At 39.8% G+C, this 26,864-nt stretch overlaps 2 protein-coding genes across 2 annotated transcripts in view; one reads left to right on the plus strand and one right to left on the minus strand.

Moving 5' to 3' along the window:
* Positions 1 to 22,239, plus strand: part of OSBPL10 (oxysterol binding protein like 10) — a 123,222-nt gene extending 100,983 nt beyond the window's left edge. The window contains exons 8-12 of the mRNA XM_076331128.1: positions 5,526 to 6,009; positions 14,774 to 14,960; positions 16,416 to 16,598; positions 18,156 to 18,309; positions 19,086 to 22,239. Coding sequence (XP_076187243.1) covers positions 5,526 to 6,009; positions 14,774 to 14,960; positions 16,416 to 16,598; positions 18,156 to 18,309; positions 19,086 to 19,130 — 1,053 coding nt within the window. The 3' untranslated portion in view covers positions 19,131 to 22,239. The remainder of the gene's footprint in view (positions 1 to 5,525; positions 6,010 to 14,773; positions 14,961 to 16,415; positions 16,599 to 18,155; positions 18,310 to 19,085) is intronic.
* A 1,900-nt stretch (positions 22,240 to 24,139) lies between these two features.
* STT3B (STT3 oligosaccharyltransferase complex catalytic subunit B) overlaps positions 24,140 to 26,864 on the minus strand; it is a 55,335-nt gene continuing 52,610 nt past the window's right edge. Inside the window, exon 16 of the mRNA XM_076331129.1 lies at positions 24,140 to 25,834. Within this exon, the coding sequence (XP_076187244.1) occupies positions 25,754 to 25,834 (81 nt within the window). The 3' untranslated portion in view covers positions 24,140 to 25,753. The remainder of the gene's footprint in view (positions 25,835 to 26,864) is intronic.

Genomic DNA, 26,864 nt, shown 5'->3' on the forward strand with positions numbered 1-26,864 from the left:
ATTAATGTTTTGTTCTAAAGAGAACAAAAGTTTCATCATTTCATTTGTGAATAATTTATACCTGTCACTTCTTAGTATGTCTGGGGTTACGTACAGTTCTTTTTTGGTTTTGTTTTTCTTACATTCCTCAATTTTTCATAGCTCTTCCTCTTTTCTATGTTTGTTTGCTAAGGCTGTCTCAGTCCATAATGTTTAAACTAGACTAAGGTTCCTTATCTGTTGTTTTTGTGTCTTCAGGACATTTTGTCTTTGGTAATGAACAAGATTTTTCTTCCCTGATTTCCAGTGTCATCTTTTTGTTATGGCAGAGGAGGCAAAAACCCCAAAGACGCACAGTCAATGTAAATAAGAGAAGTGTAGACACTTACAAGTAGGAAGGTAAATAGATACGATAACCTGTTTCTTACATAGCGTTCTTGGAGCAAAATTTTTGAGGATAGTGATGAATATTATTAGATCTATAGTATGGCAAAATAGTAGCATGCATGATTGTGTGTATATAGTACCCACAGTCTGAAAAGAGGAACAGGCATATGGCAGGGTTAGATCTATCTCTAGTCTGTGTGATACACGAATACACACATGATGAGTATTAATGAGACATGCCACATGTGCACATCACTTTTCTAACCATTTTGAGGATTAGAAAAAAAAAATTAAGAGACAGCTGGCTGCTTTTTTTATTAGCTTTGCTTTCTGACACGAGGCCCTTAGGGCCACAGACGTGCGACGATAAAGCTTGGTTTGTTGGCTGCACCTCTTCTCATTTTTCATTATTCCTCTGAAAGTCAGATTTCGGATAGCCTTGATGCTAGTCAGCTTCTGCTGGAAGTGGTTGTGGCACAGGCTAATATCAGAGGATGTTTTATATGTTTCCATTTTCCTGTGCCTTCTTCCCTAGGGTTGTTTACTTGGTTCATTTTGTGAGCTATGGATTGTAACATGATACACACGTGAACAAACAGCTCTTCTGAGCCCTTGGTGCCTTTTGGTTCCGGATGCATAATCATTACCTTCATGTACCATATCAGAGGAAACAGCATCTTTTCCTTTTCCTACGGGGTGCTTGCTTATGTTACTGTTGGCCTTGCCTGTGCTGACATGAATTTCCCACAGCGATGATAGCCACATTTAATGTTGCAGAGGTGCTTCACTTTTGAAATATATCATGCTGCCATGCCTTTTAATGAGGAGTTAAACAGTAAAAATCTACCATGAAGGAAAACACCCGCAATGAAGTATTAAATCTGCATGGGGATTTGCTAGAACAGGCTAGGCTATGTGGTGGCCAAATAGACTTCAATAGCTGCTAGGGAGAGTTGGGTGGGGGAGCAGTTCACAGCAACAGAACATGGTACAAAACTAATGCCTCAAACTGGGCCGGGACTTTTAAACCTCATTTAAGATTTGAATTGCTGGGGAAAAAATAAGTTTCTAAATTGTTTGTTCTTTGGACTTTTAAAAAATGAAAATAGTGCTGAAAATCACTGTCAGCCTGATAAATATGTTGGCAAATGGCATCTAATGGATTGAAATTAATGCTAACAGTTTGTACAGATGGGTGATGACTCCCCCGCATTCCCTTACCTTCCCTACGCAGTTAATATGTGCTAAAAATAAAGGGCTGCCATTCTGTGTAAAAGGGCTGCCAGTAATTCTGCAGAATATCAAACTGTTGTAAATTAACATTGTAGTATGTTCATGATGTAAGTTTTTAATTTGCTTGTCAATATACTTTTACCTTGTAATTTTAAAATGTAAGTGGGATGAAAATAGTCTGGTTTATTCCCTCAGTGACACAGATAACAGTGGAAAGCTTTTGTACTTCTAAGAGAAGGACATCTCAGCATGGGTACCTTGGTCAGATTTCTGAAAAACGTAGGGAATGGTGCTGACACCCATGTTTTGCCTCACAGTAAATAGTAGGGAGGATAAATACCTCTGTTCTTAAGAAGTCATGCTCTTTTCTCAGTTGCATTCAGATCTAATTAAGTATAGGGGAATTCAAACCTAGGAGGTTATGATCAAGCTTTGAACCAATATCCTCTTTTGAACCTCAATGAAAAGGGAAGAATGTGCGTTAAACTGCTTCCTTTTCGCATGAAGCCTGAGAGAAAATAAGAACAGAGATTATTGTAACATTTTAGAATGCAATCAGGAGATTTTTTGCTTCAGACTTCGGCAACTTGGTATTTATTCTAGAGAGATTCTTTTGTCCATTTGGCTGTCATGCTGGCTTTTTCTCAGAGGAAAAAATTAGGCGGTTTTGACTTTTTATGTGAATACAAAAAAAAAAAAAAATTGTTGTAGTCCAAAGCCAATATAAAGAACATAGCTCCTAAGTGTATTTTTCTGGACAGTGCATTCTGCTTGTCTGCAGAAGAGTTGAAAACCTCATTCCTTTGGAAGCTAGAGTACTAGCACAAGTGCGTGACAGTCCAATGCTGGCAAGAAGAATGCTGTACACTTCCAAATTTGTTTATTTCTATTTTGCTTATTTCTGCAGAAATCAAGATAGGGCCAATTTAAAAAAAAAAAAAAAAAAAAAGGCTGGTGTGATTTTTAGTGATGTTAGTGTGTGGTGGTGTTGCATATTGAAACTTTCAGGCAATGAGATTATTTAGTAAAAGGCAATGTTTTCTACGCATATTTTGTAATACTGGAGTTGTGTAAGCTTAAAAACTCAAATATTTTTCATAGGTAGTTCTGCCTCCTTTTGAGGAAACAGTTCAATTATTCTACGTTTTGCAGTGGATCCTTTCCTGCTACAATTAAGGATGTAGTTTACATTTTAGTTGGGCTTTTAAAGCAAGATCATTTGAGCTGGAGTTCAAGCTTTATTCAGTTTTTAAATTGATTATTGAAACTGAATAATAAGTGTCCAGTGGTTCGTAACGTCTCGTTCAGTGGCTACGTTGGCATAGCTGTGTTAAGTATGTAGCTGCAAAACACAGAGCTAGTTCTTGAGAGGTTAGATATGAGGGCTAGATGATCAAGTCAACAGGATGAAACCGCAGCAGTCTTAATGTTGTACCATATGTTGTACCATAAGATTTGCACCATCTTAAGTTTTCTTTCCTTCTCCTCCATTTGTGCTAATAAAGGTCACTCTTTTTAGAGATAGCCACTTGGACATAACAAGATGCAGAGTGCTGTTTATTCAAATGAGTTTCCCTGCCCTTTCAAATCTGTGCAGTGAACTCATGATAGTCACTACTAGTATTTTGAGACACACAGTTTTGCTGTCAGTTTCCTCCTTGATAACCTGGTCTTTGAGTGTACAATTTATATTAAAATGAGATCCTGTATTGAGGTTCAGTAGTGCTGAATTGCATTTTTTTAAGATTATATCAGATAATGAATATTTGGTCAGAATGAGAATGTTGCAGGTAAGATGGAATTGTTTAAAAAGCTAAAAATACCATAAGAAAATCTACTGGCTTTCCACTTTGCCTCCCAAAGTTTTAGATTTCACTTTTAAAAACCAATCTCCTCAGCCCCTCACTATCGCACCACCATGGAGACTGTAGTCTGTCTTTAACACTCAGTAGTTTGCCAGTCATAGTGTAAAATTAAGGCCCTGCATCTTTTGGGGCCTCATTGGGTTGGTAACAGAGACCATGTAGAGTCCTCAAGGCTTACAGAGTAGAGTCAGAGGAATATTACGGATGGAACTTTGCTTGACTTATATCTAAACTTGTAAAAATTATTAGCCTGTAAAAGACTATATGTGTGTAAATAATAGGAGAGAGAGAAGGGGGGGGGGGAGAGGGAGAGGGAGGGAGAACAGAAGGAGAGAGCGAATGAGCATGTACGTTACCAAATGGCACGGCAATCTTTTTTTTTTGCGGTTGTGGTATCTTGACTTACTGTGTAGGTTGACTTACTGTGTAGGTATTAAGACTGCGTTTGAGCCTTTGTGCCTGGAATTTTTTTTCGTGTTTACAAGTTTTCTTTGAAAAGAACTAAATGATGAATAAAAGTTTGACAGCTTCTATTTCATTATCCATGGGATCCAAAGGGACTGAACTGTGCTTTGGTCCCACTTAGGATAGCCTGGGGTGGCAGGGGGGAGAGCAAATGTGTTTATGTTTGAAGGGTGGCTCCCTGCCTGCTATAAATTACCCTTGCTTTTGGGAAAGGGAAAAAGTAAATGCAATGAAGAATTAAAGAGGAAAGCAGAAGAATTGCTTTAATAGGGGACAGCTGTTGGTCTGCATCTGGCACCATTGAGCCACTTTGACTCTAGACAAATTTGTGCGTGCCAGAAGTTCCTTGTTGGTCACGCAGGAGTGACCTGAGCTCCCCTAGGATGGTCCTGCACAAGGTGTTGAGGGTGAGGGAGAAGGAATGGACAGAAATAAATTATTTTTAGGTCCTGTAGCCCTTGTCTGTTTGCAGTGCACTCCAGGATGTTTCACTGAAAACTTTTAACAAAGTGTTATTCGTAAGTGGGTGACTTTGGCAACATCTGCGTTGTTAGATGAGCCACTCGAGACTGCATCCAAATCACTCAGGGCTGGCTCCCTCCAGTGCAGGCTGCCTAGTGCTCAGTCCCAGATTTTTTTCTGGCCCCCTAGAGCATCTGTAGTCCCAGGATATTAATGTAACAGCTTGTGCAGTTTTTGTTTGTTTCAACTTGTCTGAAATAAGCTGAAGGCATGCAAGGGCCCACCACAGTAGTATGGTACGATCTCAGACTGAGGGGATGTGCTGTGTGCCTAGAGGTGACAGGAGAGCCTAGAGGTGGCAAGGGATTTGACATGGAAGGTGGGAGGAGCATGACACGATGATAGTGTAGGGCAGAGGGAGTCAAACCTGGGGTGGTTTCCTGCCTCTTGGGAGGAGTCCTTGGCATGGTTTTATCCTTGGAAACACACCCGAGATTGGGTTTTGGTTGGATCTAGTTGGTTTGGTTTGTTAGAGGCTGCAAGGGACCTAATATGTATGCAGTGGGTGGTCAAGGGCCCAGGAGTGAAATTGGGAGCCCAGTTGTTTGACGGAATGGGTAGATGTACCCCTTGTGCTATCCACCACTTACAGGTTGGTGATGTGTGTGTTTATATAAAATACTCATCTTCTAGTGGTTTGGGAGGGTGTGCCCCGCCCTTTTGGGAGGGTTATGATTAGTTGGGTTTATTTATGTTGGATGTAAATTAATTGACATCAAAGTATGTTTTTATGTGCTGTAAACAAGGAGAACAATGGTTGGTTTGTTAACTGAGAGGAGAGGAAAAGGCAGATTTCCACGTGAGTGGAACAGCCCATCCCCGTTGTGTGAGCTGCTGTTGAGAATCATAATGAAATAGGAAGCAGCCTGCATGGCTATCAAGGCCGCTGCTTTTTCCTTCGCTCGTTATTTACACTGCAAAGAAAATGAAATTGCTGTGGCAGGGGAGGAAAATACGCTGTCCCGAAACTTGGCAGGGCCAGAATTGCAGCTGTCTTAACTGTTCTCCCCCCCTTCTCCCATGGTAGTATGATCATGGGGAAATCATATCTGCCTTTGTCTGCTTTGCATACAGGTAGTGCTTCCAACATTTATTTTGGAGAAAAGATCCCTGCTGGAGATGTATGCAAATTTCATGGCCCATCCAGACCTGTTTTTGTCAATTGCAGCTGGAGCCACTCCCGAGGAAAGAATTATCTGCTTTGTGGAGTATTATCTAACAGCTTTTCACGAAGGCCGAAAGGGAGCGGTTGCCAAGAAGCCCTATAACCCTATAATTGGTGAAACGTTTCATTGCTCGTGGGACGTGCCTAAAGATAAAGTGAAAGCATTCAGAACTAACGGTGCCTCCACGGTTTCTAAGGACCCAACCAAGGAGTTTGGCCAGGATCAGTCCACGTGCTACAAGCTGAGGTTTGTAGCTGAACAAGTATCCCATCATCCACCGGTATCTTGCTTTTACTGTGAGTGCAAAGAGAAGAAAATGTGCGTGAACGCTCATGTGTGGACCAAGAGCAAGTTTATGGGCATGTCAATAGGTGTTTCTATGGTAGGTGAAGGTAAGAAATGTGCTTTTATCTTGTTTTGAGCTAATGTGGTGGGTGTCAACGCAACAGAAATCCAGATATTTTCCTGCTTGCTCTCCCTCTGACCCTCTGACCTTTCATTTGAACCTTGTGGCTATTTGCTTTTGTGAAGTTTGGAATTAAAAGTGTAGGGTTCATGTAAGTTTTTTCTGTCCAGACAGAATGTGAGACACACATTACGTGTAAAAATGTGTGCTTATATTTGTGTGAGTCTGTTAATTATATCTGAAGTACAGTCATATGTTAAATTGTAGTAGCAAATGGCTACTGACAGTACATTCTGTAAGATCGTTTTTGTCTTGCTCACTTTTAAAGTAATAGGCAATTCGGTATGGGACAGTTTCACAACTGGAGCAAAACAATAGGAACAAACACATTTTTACTTAAGCCTAACATTCTTTTTTCATACTTTCTGCAAAGAATCATGGTTTCTGTAGTGTTTGCAAAGTTAAGTGTATTATCTCAAGCTTTATAGCAAGTCATGTAGTCAAGGTATAAATCGTGATTTGCTGTATCGTGCATATACGGTCTGCTTTGTGATAACTCATTGCTCAGCATGAATTCAGAATACAGGGAATCATAACAAATCCTTAATGGATGATCTGAACTGATAAACACACCTACACCAGTATCGTTACTGACTGCTAATGTATTGATTTAATGTTTCTAAGCAATTTAGTCAGTCCCTTTTCCCATTGAGGGTAATTGCCTGTGTATGGTTTTTAGTGTTTGGTCTTAACTAGTTTTTAGACTGTGGTCTCAGGAGCACAAGGACAACTTACAGTAAATGCTGCTCTTTGTCATCATTATGTTAAATACTATGATATTAAAGTAGTAAAAACGTGGAGTGGGAAATGTAGTGATTTGGTTTTGCTTATTAATAACAGCAAAACAATTATGGTGAAAACATACAGATAGGTTCTGCTATTTCTACTAGCTAGAACTAAAGAACAAACTCGAACAGAAGAAAGGGCTACAGTAGCTTCTTCCCTGATGGCAATATATTCCCTTTTTTGAAGAAGAGCCATGAAACTTCCTTATTGCTGGATTTGATGTTGTTGTGATAGTTAAAGTCTATAACAGCACGGCTGTTTCCTTCTTCCTATGATTGAGGTATTTTGCTTTTAATACGGAGTTAAGGAAGTTGGGAAGGGAGTGTCAGAAGGGAAATCGGTCCTTCTGTCTGTCTCCTGACTATACTACTGCCAGCCTGAGTCATTGGTTTCACTTGCTGCATTTTTCCGGTACACATTAGTTTCTAGTACAGTTTCTGTCAGTGAGGGGAGCTGTTTAATGGAAATAAAATCAAACGCAAAGTCACTTAAGATTATGTAGGAGTAGGGAAATTTCTTTTTCTTGCTGCTAGCACACACGGTTACCTGGGATTGGGGGTGTCTACTGTGGGGATTATTTAAGACTTTAAAGTCCTCATGTGTCCCAGTTTTGAGAGAGAAAGGGTCTAGGAATCAACCACTTCCCTACCCCATGGATTGTTTAATATGTGTTTGTGAGAATAAGTTCTCCCCTACCACCCCCCCGCCATGATCCTGGAGATATCCCAGGAGTGGAGGCAGGCTCTGGGGAACATCTGCAGTGGTGAACCATTTTATTGCAAGGGGTGCTGCCGTCTTTATGATGGGCATTTTGGGAGGAGGTTTGGGTTTACCAATTTATACTTATCATTTGTCTTTTTTGTTCATGTAAGCAGTGCAGAAGCATGCAGCTTCATGGTGACAGCATTTCTGGGAAGTGATGAAGAAACTCCAGTGCAGCCCAAGCATTTCTGTTGTGTGTTTAGGACTGGCAATAGGCAGCAAGAAGTTGTACCACTGAAGCTGTTCTACCGTCTGAAAACAGCCAGCCTAAACCTGACAGCCTCGGTTTAAAATGTTTGCTTCGCAGTGCAGTTTCTTCACTCGAAACTGCACTTTCTTCAATATTTTTTTTTATATTTATTTTAGTCCCAGGGAAGTCTTCCTAATTAAGTTGGTGTGTAGATTTGTCAAGCTGCAAAAATTAGAATCTACTGCAGATGTTTCTTTCTCATGTGCTGCGTACGTGTAAATTCTGTATTAGATTGAGGTCAGCGTGAGTACTGGGGAATAGATTGCTGAATCAAGAAAAAATAGCCACTGGACTTCCAGTGTGGAAAAACTATGTCTGTATTTACATGTCTGGTAATGCAGAGCCTAATAATTTTTTAATGTGAAATATAATTTGGAGAATTTTCTTTGTATTCAAGGCCATTTTATGCATTGCAGCATTTCAAATGGGGTGAGTTAGTCTAGCAAAGAGTAGATTGAGGAAAGACACACTGTTAGTCAGAAGGTATATGAAGGTATTTAAGATAGGTAGAAACTAAATTTAGCTACTAGGAGAAGCTTTCTGACAACAAGGTTGGCTGGTAAAATTGTAGAATCTTATTTTAAACTCTTAAAAGCAGAGTAAGCGAGTTTCTCAGGAATGACTGAAGTATGACTGATCCTGCTTTTGATAAGAGACAAAGTAACATCTCATGAATCATAGAAATCCCTGGGGTTTGTTTCCTTTTTTTGCTACTGTGCACTGGATGACCAAACTCATCATGTATTATTGTTGATTTTTTTTGTCTTGTCCCTTCCTCCTCTTTTTTTTTTTCCCCATTATGAGCATTCAACCCTTTTTTTGGCTGTTGCTGGAGTTTACTTACGTACATGTGGGTGCCTTTGACTTTTTGTTAGATCTTTAAGGATTTTAGATTCTGCATGATGCCACCTGAAAGGCAGTTTCCTTGATATCTCTAATATACCAGTGTCCATTTTGAGACTTCATTTAAATCACTCTGGTGTTGGTATAGTAGTTTTATTATACTGTACATTCATTCAGTACTATTTGATGTATGTAGGAAAAAAAAATTCCTTCCAAACAGAGCATTAGAGAGCTGCAATTAATGTTTTGGGTAACTCAGTGGTAGGAAATGACCATCTTGTTCTAGTTCAAATATTTATCAGAACAGTTTTGTTTGACCTGTAACTTAGTTGTGACCTTAGTGTTGAATACAAAAAACTGTGACTTGTTTTGAAACTTTGCTCTCTACTGAACAGTTTTGTGTGTGGCCTTCAAACAATTCAATGAAGCTTTTTCTACTGCAGTTGGCTATTTACAGAAATACAGTAGTACTGAATTTTTGGACCTATATTGTGTAAGGAATATGCTGATAATGTTTCTGTGGTGCTTTTGAAGCATATTTTTTTAACTTGTCACAATGTCCTTAGATGTATAGAGCATGTTGCTTTTTATGCTTTGTTGTTAGAAGCAGCAGTGGATATGCTGAGATGGGATGTCATGGAAGTACAAAGGCTTCTATAAGAATGTAAAGAATTAGGGGATTTGAGGACAGCATGGTCCTGTCATACAAAGGGTACAGCTCAGTATCTTAATTGTACAATTTTTAGTGTATGTTGCACCTCAAAGTGACTAAGTTTTTTTTTTTTTTTTTCTGTCTGTGATTTTTGTTTGTTGATTCAAAGTAAGTATTGGTTGCAGAGGTCCGGAACAAGTAGGAAAGCACTGCTGGAAATCCGTGTGAGAAGCTGTTTTATATGCTAGTCCTTCATCTGTGGTTATGAGGGGTCTAAATGTGGCTTGCTAATGAAATGTCTCAACTTTTCTTCACTATATAACAAAAACCCCATTCTTCAGAGCAGTCAGCATTGAGTTTCCTCATGAGAAAGCTACCCTGAATAGAAGAAAGGGTATTTTGCATAAAAGAGTTCATGTTGCGTGCACAGTCCCCAATTCTGGTTAATGTTAATTATGTACTAGTGAGAGAGTGAGGGAGGAGTGTAATGAATAGGATCACATTAAGATTTAAATTAGCAAGGGATGGGAGAGTCAATGTAAATATTTAATGTTTTTTATGTGGTCCAAAGAATCTTCAAACAGATACTGGTTGTAGGATAAGGATGCTTTAGTGGAAAAGGCTGTGGTGAGCACACCTCAGTGTGGGCTGCGCGTGTTCCTTTTCTGCTCTTGGGTTTTGTTCCAAAGCAGCAAAATCCAACAAAAAGCATTACCTTTGATTCATGGGTTAATTTTGCAGAGAGCATAAAGTACGTTTAAGTGGATTGCTCTGTATTATCAAGTGGATAGTTATGTCTTGTGTTTTCACTCCTGCTATTTTAAATGTTTTAAAAACTAGTGACGTATAGGCTTCCAAAAATTATTTTTTAAATTGAAAAATCAACCGTGAAAGGATTTGATAGGTAGGGAAAAGGTTCAGTGCTCTTGCCAGGGTAAATCTAAATGAAAGCAATGAATGTTTTTTCTCTTGTCTTTTTCTGTTCAAATATAGGTATGTGTTTATAGATGTACAGGTCTATAATTTCTATTCTTGAGGCATTAGCAACTTTTTAAAGTACCAGTCCCAAAGATTGACTACTCTATGCAACTAGAGCTACCTAAATATTTCCCCAGTACTAATTGTTGTATTAATATTTTTTAGCCCAGTGGTTTCAGAGCAGTTTCCGTATGGCATGGCACTTGTTACTTAATTTAGCAAATGGCTTCAATCTTTGGAAAATGAGTAGTGCAGCGCAGCTTGCTGGAACGTTTATGAGACGGTAAGAGCCCGGCTCTGGCATCTCATGTTTTCCAGCGTGAATCTGCGTGGCTGGTGATGCACTACACCCATGTGGGGTTCATCGCGTACGTAACTTACTCCTGTTTGTGCCATGTTAAGAATAATGCAGACAGTATGAAGAGCCTGTTGAATTAGGAAACTGCCCTAGGCTGTTTGTGTCCCACGTACCATTTGTTGTTCAGATTGATCTCCATACAACCAGTGGGAAGCATTACATTTCACGTGCCTCTTCTGCAGCTTATTGATCCAGTCTCCTCTGGGTATTTCAGCAATATGTGTTACTGGAAAATCAATTCACAAAGCTGCAGCATCAGTGTGGGACATGTAATAGTCAAACAGGGAAAATTATATGCCGCAAACATCGCTTCCTTTAATGCAAGCTGATGAGTCGTGGAAAGGAGCATGACTGTGAATACTTTGCCTTAGTCAAAAGCAGGAGTAAATGGTGTTGAGGACATTTCAAGGGGGAATTTCAAATTCCACACTTGTTTATAAAAAGTTCACCCTTCTCTGTGGGATTTTTTTCTAATAAACTAGATTACTAAATCCAGTGTTTCTCCCAGAGTACTTATCTGGTGCATTCTTCCATGCATAATAGCTGCCTATAAATATTTAAGATTTTTTTTAAAGGAATTTGCAGTTTCCTAAAGAATTCTTTGATATGAGAGGAGGAAATGTCACTGAAAATGGGAGAATCTTCTGCAGCTTTTCATGTATATTTACTTACAGGCATTTTTAAACTAAAAATGAATAATCCCTTACAGCGGGGAAGCGAGGGAAGAAAAATAGCCTGTGCATTTTCCAGCAGATATTTTTAAAGATCAGTCACAATGTAATGATACTTATAAGCAGATGTTAAGAGTACACAACGCTTTTAAAAATAACTGTTAGATTTTAGTTTTTCTGCCTTTAATTTCTCAAGATTTAAACTCAGCAGGGTAGGGCATGAATTCAAATTGTGGTAACAGTTACAAATGTTGACTCTGTCATTTTGGCTTCCTCTTCCCTAAGAGAGCATGGGTCTTCGTTCAGACATGGTGGTGCAGCTACAGTCTTCATGGTGCTTCAGTTAAACAAGGTTTTGCATGTGGACTCTGCAAACGATGGAATGCAAAACTAACAGTCACATTAACACTAGAAGTAGTATCAAGTTGTGGATATTTCATATCTTCCCTTTATTCTTTTTTAGATTATAATTATTGAGCTGGAGTCATATTTCAAGTGAGATAGCACTTCATTAAAAATGTATTTATTCAGGTGTTTAAGGAATTCAAAAATTATGCTATCAGGTGTTAAAAATACTGCCAAGAGAGTTGGGTTCAGTTTTTAATATCTAACCTGCTGTGGTTGTTAAATATTTACATTGAAGGTCACCGCTGTTATTTGCTGTTCACTTTTCAGTGTGCTTGGCAGCGTTCATTAGAGCACTGCGTTCCTCCCACTCGAGTGTGGAGGAAAAAGGCTGTCGATTCTGTCAGAGGGACAAAAGCAAACCTATACTAACCCAGAAGGAAATTGTGTTTATCATGGCAGTTTCCTCTCACGTGGGGACATGCAGTGACGGTCAGAGGAGGATGGCTGAGCCCGAGCAAGTAGGAAGCTCTGGAGATGCTCACGTGAAGGTGTGGCTCATAAATACAGTGAGGTTCTCCCCCAGTAGTGAGCACCACACTGCCCACCGTGCTGCTATTAGACCTTTTGTCTTAAAAAAACCCCCAAACAAACACAAAAACCTCACAATGACAAAACCCCCCAAACTGTCATGTTGGAAGCTGATGCTTTCAGGCAGACTGTGGTTTTTGACTGTGTGAGGATTGTGTCTGTGCTTAGACCATTAAGACTGGGGAAAAGTGACCTCGTGGGTAGCACCACAGGCCATTTCCCACAGCTGGCTGCTGCTACATGTCTGTTGCCTGTGACTGTAATGAAGAAAGTGGAAAATAAATGGGAAGAGGAGGCGAAAGGAAAGCTGACAGACTTGAGTCTAAAACCTGTTGTAGTTCTCTATGTGGAAAATGCCCAACTGCAGACTGTCAGGTTTCCTTTCTGCCTTTGATCAGTATCCATTAGCTTTCTTTGATCCTTTTTGAATATCATCATCTAGTTAAAAGGCTTCTTGATTGTTCTTTGTTAATTTAATGTTGTTATAGCATCCATTTAATGAGTTTGATAAGCAGAGTTGTCTTTTTGAGTAAAAGTTCTTCCTGGCTGCATGTCCCGGGTGAGTTGGGTGCTTCAGCCTTCCTGCCGTGCGTTCGGCCTGGTTTTACTTGCAGGTATGGAGCCGAGGAAGCTTGAGGCAAAATGTGTGTGTGTGTTCCAGCTGTGTCCTGGCTGTTCCCTGCTGGTGAGGGTTCAGCACGTGACACGAGGAACTTGTGACTTGCCGAGATAAAATGATTGAAGGTCCTTTTAAGACATTGCTTTTCTGTGTTTGTGCTTTTGCACTCCCCAGCTCATTTGTGTCAGACTTGCTGGAGTAGAAGCGCTGTCTGTGTCATTGCTGGCAGGCTGAGGTTGCAGAAGTCTTGAGAAAACTGCATAAAACTATTCCGGTTTGCAAAAGATGTTTTCCTGTGGAACAGTTTCAGAAGGCAGAGGTGACAAGTTGCAGAGCTTTGTGTGTCTGCATTTAGTTCTATTAATTGGAGCCAATATTTAAGATGATTATTCTGTTAGAGCTCTGTGCTTTTAAATTTTGAATGTTTTTTGGGTTTGTGTTTTTCATACAGCGTTAAGGGCATATTTTTATGTTGGCAGTAGTAGTGCCTTGTTCCTATTTAGTGGTTTTTCATCATTACATGTCAGATCACTTCGCAAAATTAGTGTTGTTATTCCCTTAAACAGAAGAATCAATATCACTACCAATGTGTTCTTCCCCATCTGTCCCAGAGTGAAGGCAAATTGGCTCAAGCTAATCTTGTTTCTAAACAGATACTATTACTATGTCAAGATCATTTTCCTGATTTTTTTTATTTCTCAAATATTTCTGGGTTCTAAGTGCTTCCTGTGATGGGTTATTTTCAATCCCTGTTGTGAAAAATTATTTTCAAAGCTGTACTTTTTGCCTTTAGGCAGTTATTAAATGGGACACAAAAGAGTGTAAAACTCTAATAAAAAATATACTACAGATATTTGGCATGATGTAATTCTGTGTGCAAGGTTTAAGGTGCTCTTTACCTGGTCATATGTCCTGTTCTTTGTCATCCTGAAGACCAAACTACAGCTATGGTGGGGATAGAGCTGTATCTTTAACCTCAGGGGGAGCTAAGATCTGATCAGACATGCATCTTTCTTTGTAGTTCCAAATAATCTTGAAAAATTACTGCTGCTGCATGTTGTTGTTTTTAGTTACAAGCCCATAATGCTGAGGGTGGAGGAACCTTTACAGAATGAAATAGAATTGCCAGTAATTTTCTCTGCATGGTAGAGACATTGGTCTTGGTGGCAATAGAGCAGTGGCCCTGGTGACCCCTCACTGATTATGCAAGACTTTTGCAAAGGCTGTGTGGGAAAACAGGCATTTAGAAATGAAGGAGCAAACTTACAGGAAATTTCTGGATGGCTTCCTTAAGCATGTTTCCTAGTTGCACCCAGGCAGACCTAGAGAGGAGCCTTTCACTCCCACCAACAAACGCATCAGTAAGAAATTAGCGGAGAGGACCTGGTTGTGTCTGATTGAATGGACAAATGAAGAGTCCTTTGGCCATGCCCAAATTTTTTCTGGAGAGAGATTATGATACGATACTGAGTGAGCATCTGAATATTCAGTATGGCTTTTTGCAGGCAAATGTTATTTTTTTTCCAGCTTTAACCGTTTATTGCTTGTCAGTTACACAAAATAAGTAAACCAGTCAGATTTTCTGATAAGCCATTTGGTACCATGAAGGACCCCAGGGTACACATTTAAATTGTGTGCTTTTGAAAATGTTTGAAGAAATTTTTTCCAGAGGGCAGATTAATTTTTTTTTTTTAGGCAGACAGTACCCTCCTTCAAGGCGACTTGCACGTTGTGCTCTCTGTGGAAGTACATTTTGATGGCAGTAATTGGTCAGTGACTGTCAGGTCTTATCAGTGAACGTTTATCATTTCGCTTTCAACCTTCTTCCTGCGTAGGTGTTCTTTACTTGATGGAACAAGAAGAGGAGTATGTTTTCACCCTGCCTAGTGCCTATGCTCGCTCCATACTTACCATCCCGTGGGTGGAGCTTGGAGGGAAAGTCAACATCAATTGTGCCAGAACAGGCTATTCTGCTACGGTCACGTTCCACACCAAGCCGTTCTATGGAGGGAAGGTCCACAGGTACGGGCATTACTGTCTTATTCTTGTTTACCTGCTACTGGGATTCAATGGAAAGACTCTAGGGCATCTGTTCAGTTCTTCTGTTGAAGTATTTATGGACAGATATCTGAATTTCTTTTCCTATTAGTGTCTGAGATGACTTACAGCTTTAGAACACAGTTTATTGTAGTTATACATTTTATATCATTTAACTGAATTGGATATATTTCTCTCATTAAACTAAAGTGAATGTATTCTTCCAGGCTTTGTTGCTTGTAAAAAAATTGCTGTAAGTGCAGGATCGGAAAAATGTACGCAGAAAATGCAGTATTTCTGCTACGCCAGCTGCTGCTTCTGTGTGAGTCTTGTAGATGAACTGGTGTTCCAGGTGGAGCTCCTGTAAGGAGGAGAAGCGGAAGTGTCGCTGCCCATAGCGGTAGCTCCCTACTGGGGACTCCCACTTCTGCACTGAAATTCCAGATGATGAAAATATTATTTATGTGTCTTTTTGGTTCCCTTTTATTAAGGGCGTGAAGAGGCACTGTGCGAGATAGCTTCCTGTCCTCCTTCCGTGCTCAAGTTGATGACCCAATCATTAACGTACACAGACCCCTTTCTTGTTCTGGTGCGGCCTGTAGCAGTGTCTGTGAGAAGGCCGTGCTTTTGCACGGTTACCTCTGTTTTATTTCAGTTGGTCTAATTATCCTTCCCTATGTGTGTCAACCATTTCAATATTGTGTTCAGGCAAATATCAACGTGGGCTGTTTTGACAGGGCCTTTTCTAAAAGGTGTAGATGAATAATTGGTGCCATCAGGATGAGTGAAAATTGGGGAAGGTTGTGCTGTATTAGTTTCATAATTTAAAAACTTAATTGAGTTTACAGATTACTTGACATGGCTTGCTGAAGCACATGTGTGCCTGTTCATAGAGAGACACACACACGAAACTTCTCCCTGCATTTTGGTTTTCCAGTCCTACCTATCTATTTTGCTCACTCTCAGACCGGTTCTTGGACCACTGAGGTAGCTTTAATCAGTGCCTCTCAGCAGCTGAGGAGGAAACTTGCAGAGCTAAGGAAGAAAATAAAGGTACCTGAAGTCTTTGACATGGGTATCTGACAGCATTATGTTCAGGTGTGAAAATAACACGTGTACTGAAAATGTCACATGAATGTCAGGAGTTGTTTTTCAGGCTGATGAGGTAAACAGTTCTGGGTTAGAGCTCAGTATCGGAGTTTTAAGCTGGGTTACTGCTGTACTTTGGGAGAATGTCATCCAAAAGCTTATTGCTGTGTTAGTGGAGCTTTCTTGGGTTGAGTCTTTCTTTTTGGAGACAGCGTCACTACTTTGCTTGAAAAATTACTTTGTAGATGTAGAAAGCTGCTTTGTAGCCTTAGCTGTGGTAGTGCTTTCATATGCTGATAGTAAATGGTACCAGTTATTTCTGCGGTCTTTTTATCTTCCCTCTTGAATTAGGGTTACAGCCGAAGTGAAACACAATCCCACTAACACCATTGTATGCAAGGCACAGGGAGAATGGAACGGTACGCTGGAATTTACTTACAGCAACGGAGAAACCAAAGTGATTGACACTAATAAACTGCCTGTTATCAGGAAAAAGATTAGGCCGATAGCAAAGCAAGGCCCGCTGGAATCAAGGTAAGGGCAGAGGCGTTACAGTGTTCTGCTTCTGAACCTCGGAGGGGAACAGAACAGGGGAGCAAACTGCAGTTATAAATGGTGTGGTTCAAAAACGCCTCGCTTCCTACAGCACATTAATCTAGGCATAAATAGCTGAAGCTGTGTATTGGTTCTTTGGAACATAAATTATGTTATAGTGATGTATACATCAATTTTGTAGAGGGGGAAAATGCTTGTATACGTTTTAAAGAGCATTTGGAAAATGGTAATGCGGTGTTTTCACCTGCTTTTTTGAGCAATTGTAACATGGCAGTCAAATTAGTTTGTTGCAAGTAATGTTGCATCTTATAATTTACACTGTTTTATATACTTTAGAATATATATATATGTATAAAAATATGTAAAATGTGATGCAGTGTGGGATATAAATACACACACACGTGGTTTTAAGGCTTTCAGCACCCATGTCACATGCCTAACTGACTAGGTACATTAGAAAAAAACTTGTTCTGTTATTCACTGTCAGTAACTGTTGATGGTTATCTTCAGAAAAATCAATATTTTTATTGAATGTAGGAACATTTTATTGGAGGATTTTAAAACATGAGTTAAGCTTCATTTTATTATCTGTAAATATGTTCTCTTTATTGTACAAAGGTGTGTCTTGAGTCATTGTGCAGGGTCAGATATCATTTTCCTACTTGCTAGAAACGCTTGCTTATCACAAACTCATTTTTCCCCTGTAGTTTAGGAACAGAGAGGTTGGAGTAAATAAGGAAACCAGTAGCTCTGCAGTGTATTTATTGTATTTTTTGGATACTAGTAAGCAAATTACAACTATCCAGTTTTTCTGCAGGATATGCGGTTTATCAGATTGTAAACAGAAACTCATTTAAACACCCCTGGAAATATGTGAAAGCTGCCATCGGTTTCTTCTCAGTATTTTTCTGGGCAAAGTTTCTGCTAGGCTAATATAGTGTGAGAAGGCATTGCATCTGAATGCGGTCAGTCGTGTGAAAAACAAGTTTGGTTATATACTGATAATTATTGTTAACTGGGAATATAGAGCACAGATCTGGAAGGGCGCCCTAGAATCAGTGCATCAATTCCTCTGTTAGTAACCTGGTGGGAACAGTCAGTGTCCCAATATTATGTACTCTGGGCTTTTGGCTAACGTTCCCTTATAATTCAAAAATTTAACTGCGAATAAACGCAGAATAAACGCATGTCATTTGGGGGTGGATCATCAGTAAAGAATGTGAACAGGAAATGATAAAAATAAACCCATCTGCTTTGAGAAAAAAGCTCAAGTTGTGAAGGGTCAGGAACATGAACAAAAGCTATTGAGAGAGTCAACTTGCATGGCAAAACACTGGGAGCTGAGCAAATCTGAAAATCTGGTCACAAATGCGGTGAACATTCTAGCTTGTGAACCATCACTCTCCTATGTGACTTGCAAAAATGGCATGGAGAACATGGCATCAGTCTGCCTCTCGCCGCACTGTTGTCCAGCCAGGCACTCGGCTGCGGCAGGTCTTCTCACTCTGTCGCTTGTGCTCCTTCTCCATCACGCAGGCACCTTTGGCAACACGTCACCAGTTCTCTGAAAGAAGGTAATATTGATGCAGCAACAGAACACAAGCACCGCCTTGAAGAGAGACAGCGAGCAGAGGAGAGGCAACGCGTGGCTCTTGCAACGCCTTGGAAACCAAAATACTTTGCCAAAGAGGTACTTTCATTGTCTTATTTTAAAGACCCTATGGCGTGTTTCTGCACACAGGAGGTTGCTAGTACAAATGAGTTTGTCTGTGGTTTTTACCATGGGCTAGTGTTGTTGTATACCACTGATTGTTTTAAATTCTATTTTTGCCGGAGTTTGGCTCTTAAAGAAGAGCGATGGATTTTTCCATGTCCATATTGTAAACTTGTTCACTTCCCTTCAGTTAGATTTATTTCAGCCTGAATTTTTGGTACCTCATGTTAGGCACTTAAAGCTATGTTTTGTACCTTAAAATCCACACCTTAATTTGCAAATGCTGTGTACTCACATCCCCTACTAATCTTGATCTCAGCATACTAAGTGAACACCATCTGGGGATATTTGTCCAACGTAAGTCAGCGTGGACATCTCAAACACAGTCGTGGGTTTTGTCTGCTTGAAATGAAACAGATTTTACTAAGTTCGTCTTTGCCCTTTCTTAGAGGAAAGGGGGAAGGGAAATAAGACTGACTGAGGGAATTATTACGTGACTGTGTTGTTACGTTAGCCAGTATGTGCAGCTATTTAAACCAGCAGTTCATCTGTTGCATCTTCCCACTGCTTCTCTTCCCCCTTGTAGTTTTTGCCCTCCCGCCCATATTACCTGTAAATTCATTAAGCACAGAATTTTCAGACGAGAGGGATGGTTTCTTGTGTTGATTAGTATTATTTTAGCTTTTATGTGGACATACACAGATCCAGTATGTATAAATCTTGTTTGTAAACTCTCCCTAATTTTCTTGCAGGGCGATGGTTGGCTATACTTGAATCCTCTCTGGAAGACCCATTGATGGGATAGAGCTTAACTTTACCTTAAAGGCATTAAAATGATACAGTATATAACTTCAAGATGTCATTGAATAGGTCCTGTTATCAGAAGATACAAATGAGAAGCTATATACTGTGAATGATGCATCTCAAAATAACTGCAAGCTCAAGTTTCCGCAGGAGCCATTTTGTGTGTATGGATACACAAACACACACGCACACATCCGTATGTACACACATATATACACGCAGTGTGTATGTGTTTGTGTATGTATTATTTACACTACATGTAAACAAGTATAAACACTAACAGTGATTTAAAGACCTTTTCCTCGTAAGTGTTAGGGCACAGAACTCCGGCTGGACTCAGCTGGGGTTCCCCGAGTTGTGTGCTTGCAGGATCAGGCCCTATGCTAGTATTTAAGAAAATACTTTTTTATTAGTACTGGTTAAGGTTTTTCTATTTTTCACTTTTGCCAAAAATGTTTTGCACTTACAATGTGACGTGTCACTTAATGGCAGTCATTCTGTCTAAACAGTCATTGAGTAACTCACTTTGACGTAAGAATGATACACTGACAGCGCGCTCGCTCTTTGGGATGCTGATTTAAGAGCATGTTTCCTGTCACTTACGAGTGTGAATTTTCTGCCATCTTATCAGAAGTAGCAATACCTTCTCAAGAACATTGTTCGCACTAACCCGTTGTGTCCTCACTCTTTTGTTTGTTCGTACTTCCAGCTGTTTAATAGATCTCTGGTCACCAGTGAGCCAGCTGCTCTGGTAATTTTGATCTTGCTGTGTAACGCTCTCTGGCTACTGTCATGCCAACGCTTTAGGTTACGTGTTCCGCTAAATCCCTTCCGGCAGACGTAGCTGTGGTGTTCCAGCTCACTCTCGCCTCAGCTTTCCACCCCCACGTAAGAGAGGTATAGCACGCCACTGGGCTGTGCCTGTGGCACCCCGGTTCCCAGCCTTGCCTTTTAAGTTAAACCACTGCTGATGCATTCACGCTGAAATGCCGGGATGTGCGTTGAGGCGGGTGAGGCTGGGTAGGAGTCCTGTCCTGCTGTGACGGCCGCGAGCCTTCCCCACCAGCCGAGAGGCGGGTTCTCTACACCGCTCTGGGAAATTAGACAGAGCTCGTCTGCTCAGAGCCCTTAATTCCGTATTGAGGCTCCAAGCAGACCTGTATTTTGATTTCTTTTGCTTTTGCCCTGGTTGATTGCTTCTGGATGAAATGTTTGGGTGAATAGAGATGATACAACTGGCCTTCTCAGACGAACGGTTTTCTGATGTAGAAGTAACAATTTAGTAAATTATTACACTGAGACAATAACAAATGAAATGGGATATAATTTGCGTTGTAAAGTAAAAAAAAGGAAGTAATTAAACAGTCCTGTAGCTTGATCTTGCATTGTAAGGTAACCCCTGTGACACTAAGAAAGTGGATTCTAAAAGTGTGTTAAAGCTTCGTTGCTTTATAGTTCGTATTTGTTGAAAGTGAAGACGTTTTCGAGAGAAGTGACAACAAAAGGCACATGTAAAATGTGCTGACTTCTGCTCAGCGCTGCTTTTTACAGTGCCCCATAAAGAAACCACTATATTTCTAACATACAGTAGCATGGATGCCTACCTTTCTGTAGTACTGGTTAATTTTGTGCCTTTTGCCTGCTCTCTTAATAAAATAGCTTATGCTTTGTAGCTATTACACAAATATATTTAGGTCAAAGCACCGCTTATAGCTGTTCTTGTGCGTCCTGAATTTTGTAATTATTTTTTTGGTAGATTTTAAAATCTCTTGAGCAACTCAAAAGACTAAACAGAGGTGTGTACCCAAGGAAACATGCCATTAATTGTTCATTTGGACATAATATTTAATATTTACATTACATGAACTTCAGATCCCTATTTAATGAAGGTGTGGCTCTTTTTCCTCCTAAAAGCTATTTTGTCTGCTTGTATGTACTTTTTTTGCACATCGGAAAGGTTCATGTTATAAATGATTTAAATCCTATTTTTTAAAAAAAAATGTGGACTGTATGAGCTTGGTTTTGTAACTGACACCTTTTTTTTTAAAAGAAAAAAAATCTTATTTTTAGGAGTAGTTGATGTTTTTCTGTAACAAAACCAAAATGATGCTGTCATGGTGATCACTGAACTACTACCAAGTATCATCAGGAAAACGTGTACTTTATCACCTGCAAGAATTAACTTTATAATGGATCCACTCTTGTTCTAGAGGTTAGTCTGACGAGTAACTCTTAAGTGTTCACACAGTTTGTAGTATCATCACAAAGAACAATTGAAAATGCGGAATTAAACACGTGGAACATCCTCCCAGAACTTTGACTTTCACACACCAAAGAACAAGCCACATACTCACTAAAAATAGCCATTGAAAACCTCTCTCTGTCAGGCATGCAGGCCTGCGCTCCTGAAAGAGTAGACCTCTTTCGGCTTTGATGGTATGACTGTCGAGGCTACGAAGATGCTGTAGCCATTCTTTTAAGGAGAAATTTGAATAATTTTATGCTTGTAATTTATTGAAGATTTTTTCTGTCTGCATGGTTGGTTGTTTCTGCATGCCGAGAACATTCCGCTTGTGCTCTGATAAATGTTTTGTTCTGTTCTGTTCTGATGCTGTGAAGAATCCCCCGATGCCATTACCACTGTTTCTTTTCCAAAGTAACTGGGGAGAGGCAACCATAAAACCAGTCCTTTCTGAAAAGATCCCATCAGCGAGAGATTCCAGAACAAGACTCACAAGTGTCGTTTTATTTTCTGATAGTTACCTCTTCAGTATTTTTTGCAGGACTGAAAAGTAAATAATTCGTAAGCCTTATTCTGTAGGTTGTTCCACTAGCTGTCTTGGACTTGCAAGTAAATATTTTCCTTTTCAAGTAGCCAATGTACACTCTGAATTGTAATGTAAAAACCTCCATGTACTTCCAGTTTTTTTTTTGTGCGCACCTGTAGAAAGCCTATGCAACCTTTTTCTTTCTTAAATTAGAAATGTTCAGAAAGAAAATTTATACCTTTATCATTTAAAAGATGCTCTGGCAGTCTCTTCTGATTTGCCTTCCTTTCATAATTTGTGACAATGCTCATGAATAAAAGATTTGTTTCATTTAGTGGTGGGATGCCCTTTCTCTTTCCACTGGTGCATTAGTTAATTGGTACCAGTTACTCGGATGTCCAGCAGCGGTGTACAACACGCGGGGCACCTGTGAGCTGTTTGCACGGTTCTGATCGAAGTGAATTGTCAGCTGAATCCTGCTTTGTCGCGGGGTTTTTCTGCCCCGTTCACGCTGCCAGACAACTGTAGAGGTAAGTTTTTGTTTCAACTGGACAGCACTACACGGGGCAAACAAACAGGGCTGGGCAGCATCACGGCTTTGGGAGAGGCTGGGGAACATATGCCTTATTTTGACAAATAAAAAGGAAATGGGTTAAGGTGTTCCCTTGCTTCTGAAAATCAGATTTCATTTAATCTTTGTCATTAACAGAGATTCTTGATTAGATACCTCTTAAAATACAACGCTACATTATTGCAGCATGGGGAGGAAGAATGTGCTTAGAGGCTTCATGGATCCCGGTCAACATTTTTCAAGTGTTAGATAATGCAGTTCTGGTTTATTTTAAACATTCATCCACAGTGTTGGAAACCATCATGCCAGAACACTTTGTTTCTGTGCAAAACAGAAAACAACACTGGCTGTAAATAGGACAGGAAGCACTACCTGGTCGTGTTCCCTGCCGTTCGTTGCATTGCTTCAAGGCCGTGTCTTGGAGCAGCTTCTGCGTTCGGTTTAAAGACATTATTGAGTTTTAGCCACAGCCAAATACGATTTATTTTCAGGTTTTACTCATAGTGGGACTGATACGTACAGAGGGCTGAGTCAAAGCATTTAATGGCTTTTCAAGAGTAAATCTATCAAGATAGTTAACTAATGATTTTTCTCCCCCTCTGTTAAGGAATTACTTCCACAGGTCAAAATATTTCTTCTGGGATTGCCAATAGTATTGTCTGCCCTCACTGCTTTCCGCAGTAATGATTAAGTGATACAGAACTTACTTGGGCAATACTGGCTTCTAGACACTGGCAGTTTTAGTTCCTCAGCAACGGAAGACCAGATTCTAGGATGCAGGTGGAGAACCAGGTAACCTACGTGGCGTGCAGGTTCCTGAGGAACCAGGGAAGGTGATACAATGCCTGCCACTTCTTCTTTGTAACTTTGTTTTTTCTAAGTGGCTGCCTTAATGACGCCAACTTTTCATTTCAGTGCAGAACATTGGCACAAGCCTTGAAGTCAAGTTAGATTTAGGACAGCTCAGGGAAGTGGTAGGCAACTTCAGGCCCAGGCTGGCTAAGATTCCTGCAGTTAGCTTATTTTTCTTTCATATAGCTTTAAAAATGCTGTAAAAGTTGACAGGATTCACTTATTTCTGCTCTGTTAAAGAGAACGCTGTCAGCTAAGACAGAAAACAGCCTGACAGGACTGTAAAGATAACCTAAAGATGATGGGAGGGCAACCTTTCATTTATTTCCTTTTTTAAACCAAAGCTGAGTTACTGCCAAACCACAGACTGACCAGCAGCATCTGCTCTGCTGCCTTTCGGATGTTCTACCAAACGTTAGATGGCTTATTTCTTACCACTGGTGAGGGGCAGGATGCAGATTTGCTTGGAAGAAGGAAGATACTACAAATTACACCTCACGTAATCACCCCTTCTGCTGGTGGGTAAGCCACTGTAACAGCTTGAGCGTCTCCAGATGCTAGAAGGACTCACTGCAATGTGTGTTTGGGAATGATGGCTGCTGTTCTCTGAAAAATATTACAGCCACCTGAATTTCATCACAGCAGCAGCCCTATGTTTGGCTTAATAAATACAAGCTGGAAGGATGTAAAGTAGCTGCTGTGGCTTCATTACAGCAACTTCATGAGGTCAGCAGATTTGCATTATGGAGTGCAAATGACTTACTTTATCACTAGGACTATTGTTAGCCACAACAAAACTGACACAACACCCTTAACACAAAACTTGAATTAACTTTATTTTCCCCTACAGTCAACAACTGGTCTGCATTGAGCTTTAAAGCAACAAAATAAAATGAAATCTCCAAACGACAGGGGGCCAGAAATCCAGATTTAATTACCTTTGTGAAAATGTTGCAGCTGTAGTATTGGTCTGTATAAACCATCAGAGTCAAAAATGAGTTCATAAATCAAAAAAAATATTCTACACCTTGGGAAAGAAGTCAGCAGTAACATTCTCACAGAACACTGTAAATTTACATTTTCTTCATGAAAGGTACATACTATTCTGCATTTCACATCAAATTATTGATGCAAGTTTTGTTTCTATAAAAAGTTACAACCTGCGGCAGGGAAACAAACTGCAAAACCCTTTCATTTTAATTACAGAAAATTTTCAAGTCTGTATAAAGTTTTCCTATAGCTGGAAAGTGAACACGTTCAGTCTCCATTTATACTTTAGTGCATTTGATCTGACGGTTTTCACCACTTCCTTAAAAAAAAAAACCAAAACCCCCAAAAAACCAGTAGAAAAGACAGACAAAGCAAATAGCACTATAGCAGGAATTGCTTCAATTGATTCAAGCACTCTAAATAAAACTGCGGAGAAACGGATTTCCAGAAAAACTTTTACCCTCACAAGAAGGGCAGTGAGGAGGGGGGAAGAGGTTTGCAAATCCTCTACCTCCGATAGCCACAGAAGAGGGGTTTTATATACCTGTCAACCTTTTTTTTTTCCCCCATTGAACAGGCTATACTTGTTTTACCAATGTAAACATTTACCTAAAACAGTTTAATTTCTGTTCTGAAGCACCAGCTGCTACATGATGCTCAGTTGTATGTTCCTATAGCATTCATTACTGTCGTTTCAGATTTTTCAGGAGGATATCAATTTAGCCCTTGTATCTACAGTGTGCGAGATTTGCCTTGTCTACCTTATGAAAGAAATGACAACGTAAGGCAGCAGTACTGCAGTCCCACGTTAAACAAAAGCAGCTCGTCCAATCTCAACTAGCATCCACTTAACCTGTCCTGTCATCTCTTGCAAAAACCGCAGCTTTGCTTCTTACGCTCCAGATCAAAACCAGCCTGCAGCAAGAGTAAAAGGACATTGAAAGAAAGCACTGAAAAATAACCATGGGAGGAACTTATTTTGAAAGTTTAATTTCAGAGAGCTCTGCTTCCTCTCAATTGTTGGAAACAAGTCATTTTTAGATTTCACCATTCCAGTTTACATACTGGTGCTATTCAGCTGAACAGTGTTTTCCAAAAAAGATTGACAAGTATGCATGTGCCAAGGACCAAATTACAGGGTTCTTTGGTGCAGTCAGTCCAAATTCTCAACAGATTTGAAGGATAATATGTACCAATAAAAAAAATGCTGCTAGACTTGGATAGCAGCTCTGTCTTGCTTCACATTACAAATCTAAAACAGCTGTTCTCAATAAGCCAATATTTTTAATCAGACATTGCCTGAAAATTTTGTACAATAATCTGGACCAATGATGGTTCTGTACCCTCATGTTGCTGTGAAACATGACTTGAGCTAAAGGCAAAGACTGGTTATCTCAAGGACAACTGCTTCGTATTAGCAATCGGAACAGTGTATTTAAACTGTCTTCCTGTTGGGTCTCTTGCCTTTCTTTAAAATTAGTTTATTCTTAATGTAGCCACGCTTCCTTTTGGAGGTCTAAAAAGAAAAACAGAATAAAATGTATTAGTTAATGATTTAGTCTTGACCGCGGTTTAATGGTGTGCATTTCAATGCCTGATCTTTAGACTGATTTTAAAGAGCTTCAATAGTAAACCCTCGACTAGGTATTATCCAGTTATTACTTTTAAAGTTGGGATTGCTAATTCATGCCCGACAGCTGCTTTCGCACAAGATGTACTTTTGCAAGCCCCATCTACCAGATCTGTAGAATTGTTTTCAAAGCTTGTGCTGAGGCAGAATTAATAATTAACCAACACGATAAAGCTCTAATATGCCCAAAGAGCAGAAGCGGTACAGAGCGTTAGTTTTGTTTGGAAATAATACCTTCTTGCATCTTTTGCACTATTTGATTCTCTTAGAGGTTAGCGAGAGGACAGCTAGAAACATTTGCTCAAAGCAGCATTTTTCAAAAGTAAGAGAAAAACTGAGTATTTAGTCTTTAGTCCTCTGCTATTGGTCTGTAGGCTAGTTAGCGCTTTCTGCTCATGTGTCGTCATCATCAGATCTTAGATTTTTTTCTTTTTTTAAGGTAGTAACAGGAGGAAGCATTAATGTTAGTCTTAGGTAATATTAACTTCGAAGTTGTATAAATACGGTTAGCTCGTGGCAGGTAGAATTGCACATTCAACACGCCTGCCACAACAAATTAGACAGTAGGTGGCTCCCACACTCGCTGCACTTCGCTGTGCTTACCAGCAGGCTCTATTAGGTCAATTAAGTGTAACTTTTCTCTTTTTAATAACAACAACAATAATAATACTCTTATAAAGTGAGATAGATACAAACTAATATGTAATACTTGGACACGTTACAGCTCTGAGCTTGAGCGAAGTCATTCCTAACGTGGAAGGAATGATAGGAGATGGACTAAATTTCCAAGTATAGAAGCAGCTGCTGAAAAGCTCTGGCTACTAAGGAGCCCTCCCTCAGAATGCATTTAAGAAATCCTAGTTTAGACATTCGCCCCATGCTCTTTGCTGGTTCTCCGATTTCTTAATGGGAAGTA

This window comes from Aptenodytes patagonicus, chromosome 2 (genome assembly GCF_965638725.1).
Source record: "Aptenodytes patagonicus chromosome 2, bAptPat1.pri.cur, whole genome shotgun sequence".
NCBI classification, from domain to species: Eukaryota; Metazoa; Chordata; class Aves; order Sphenisciformes; family Spheniscidae; genus Aptenodytes; species Aptenodytes patagonicus.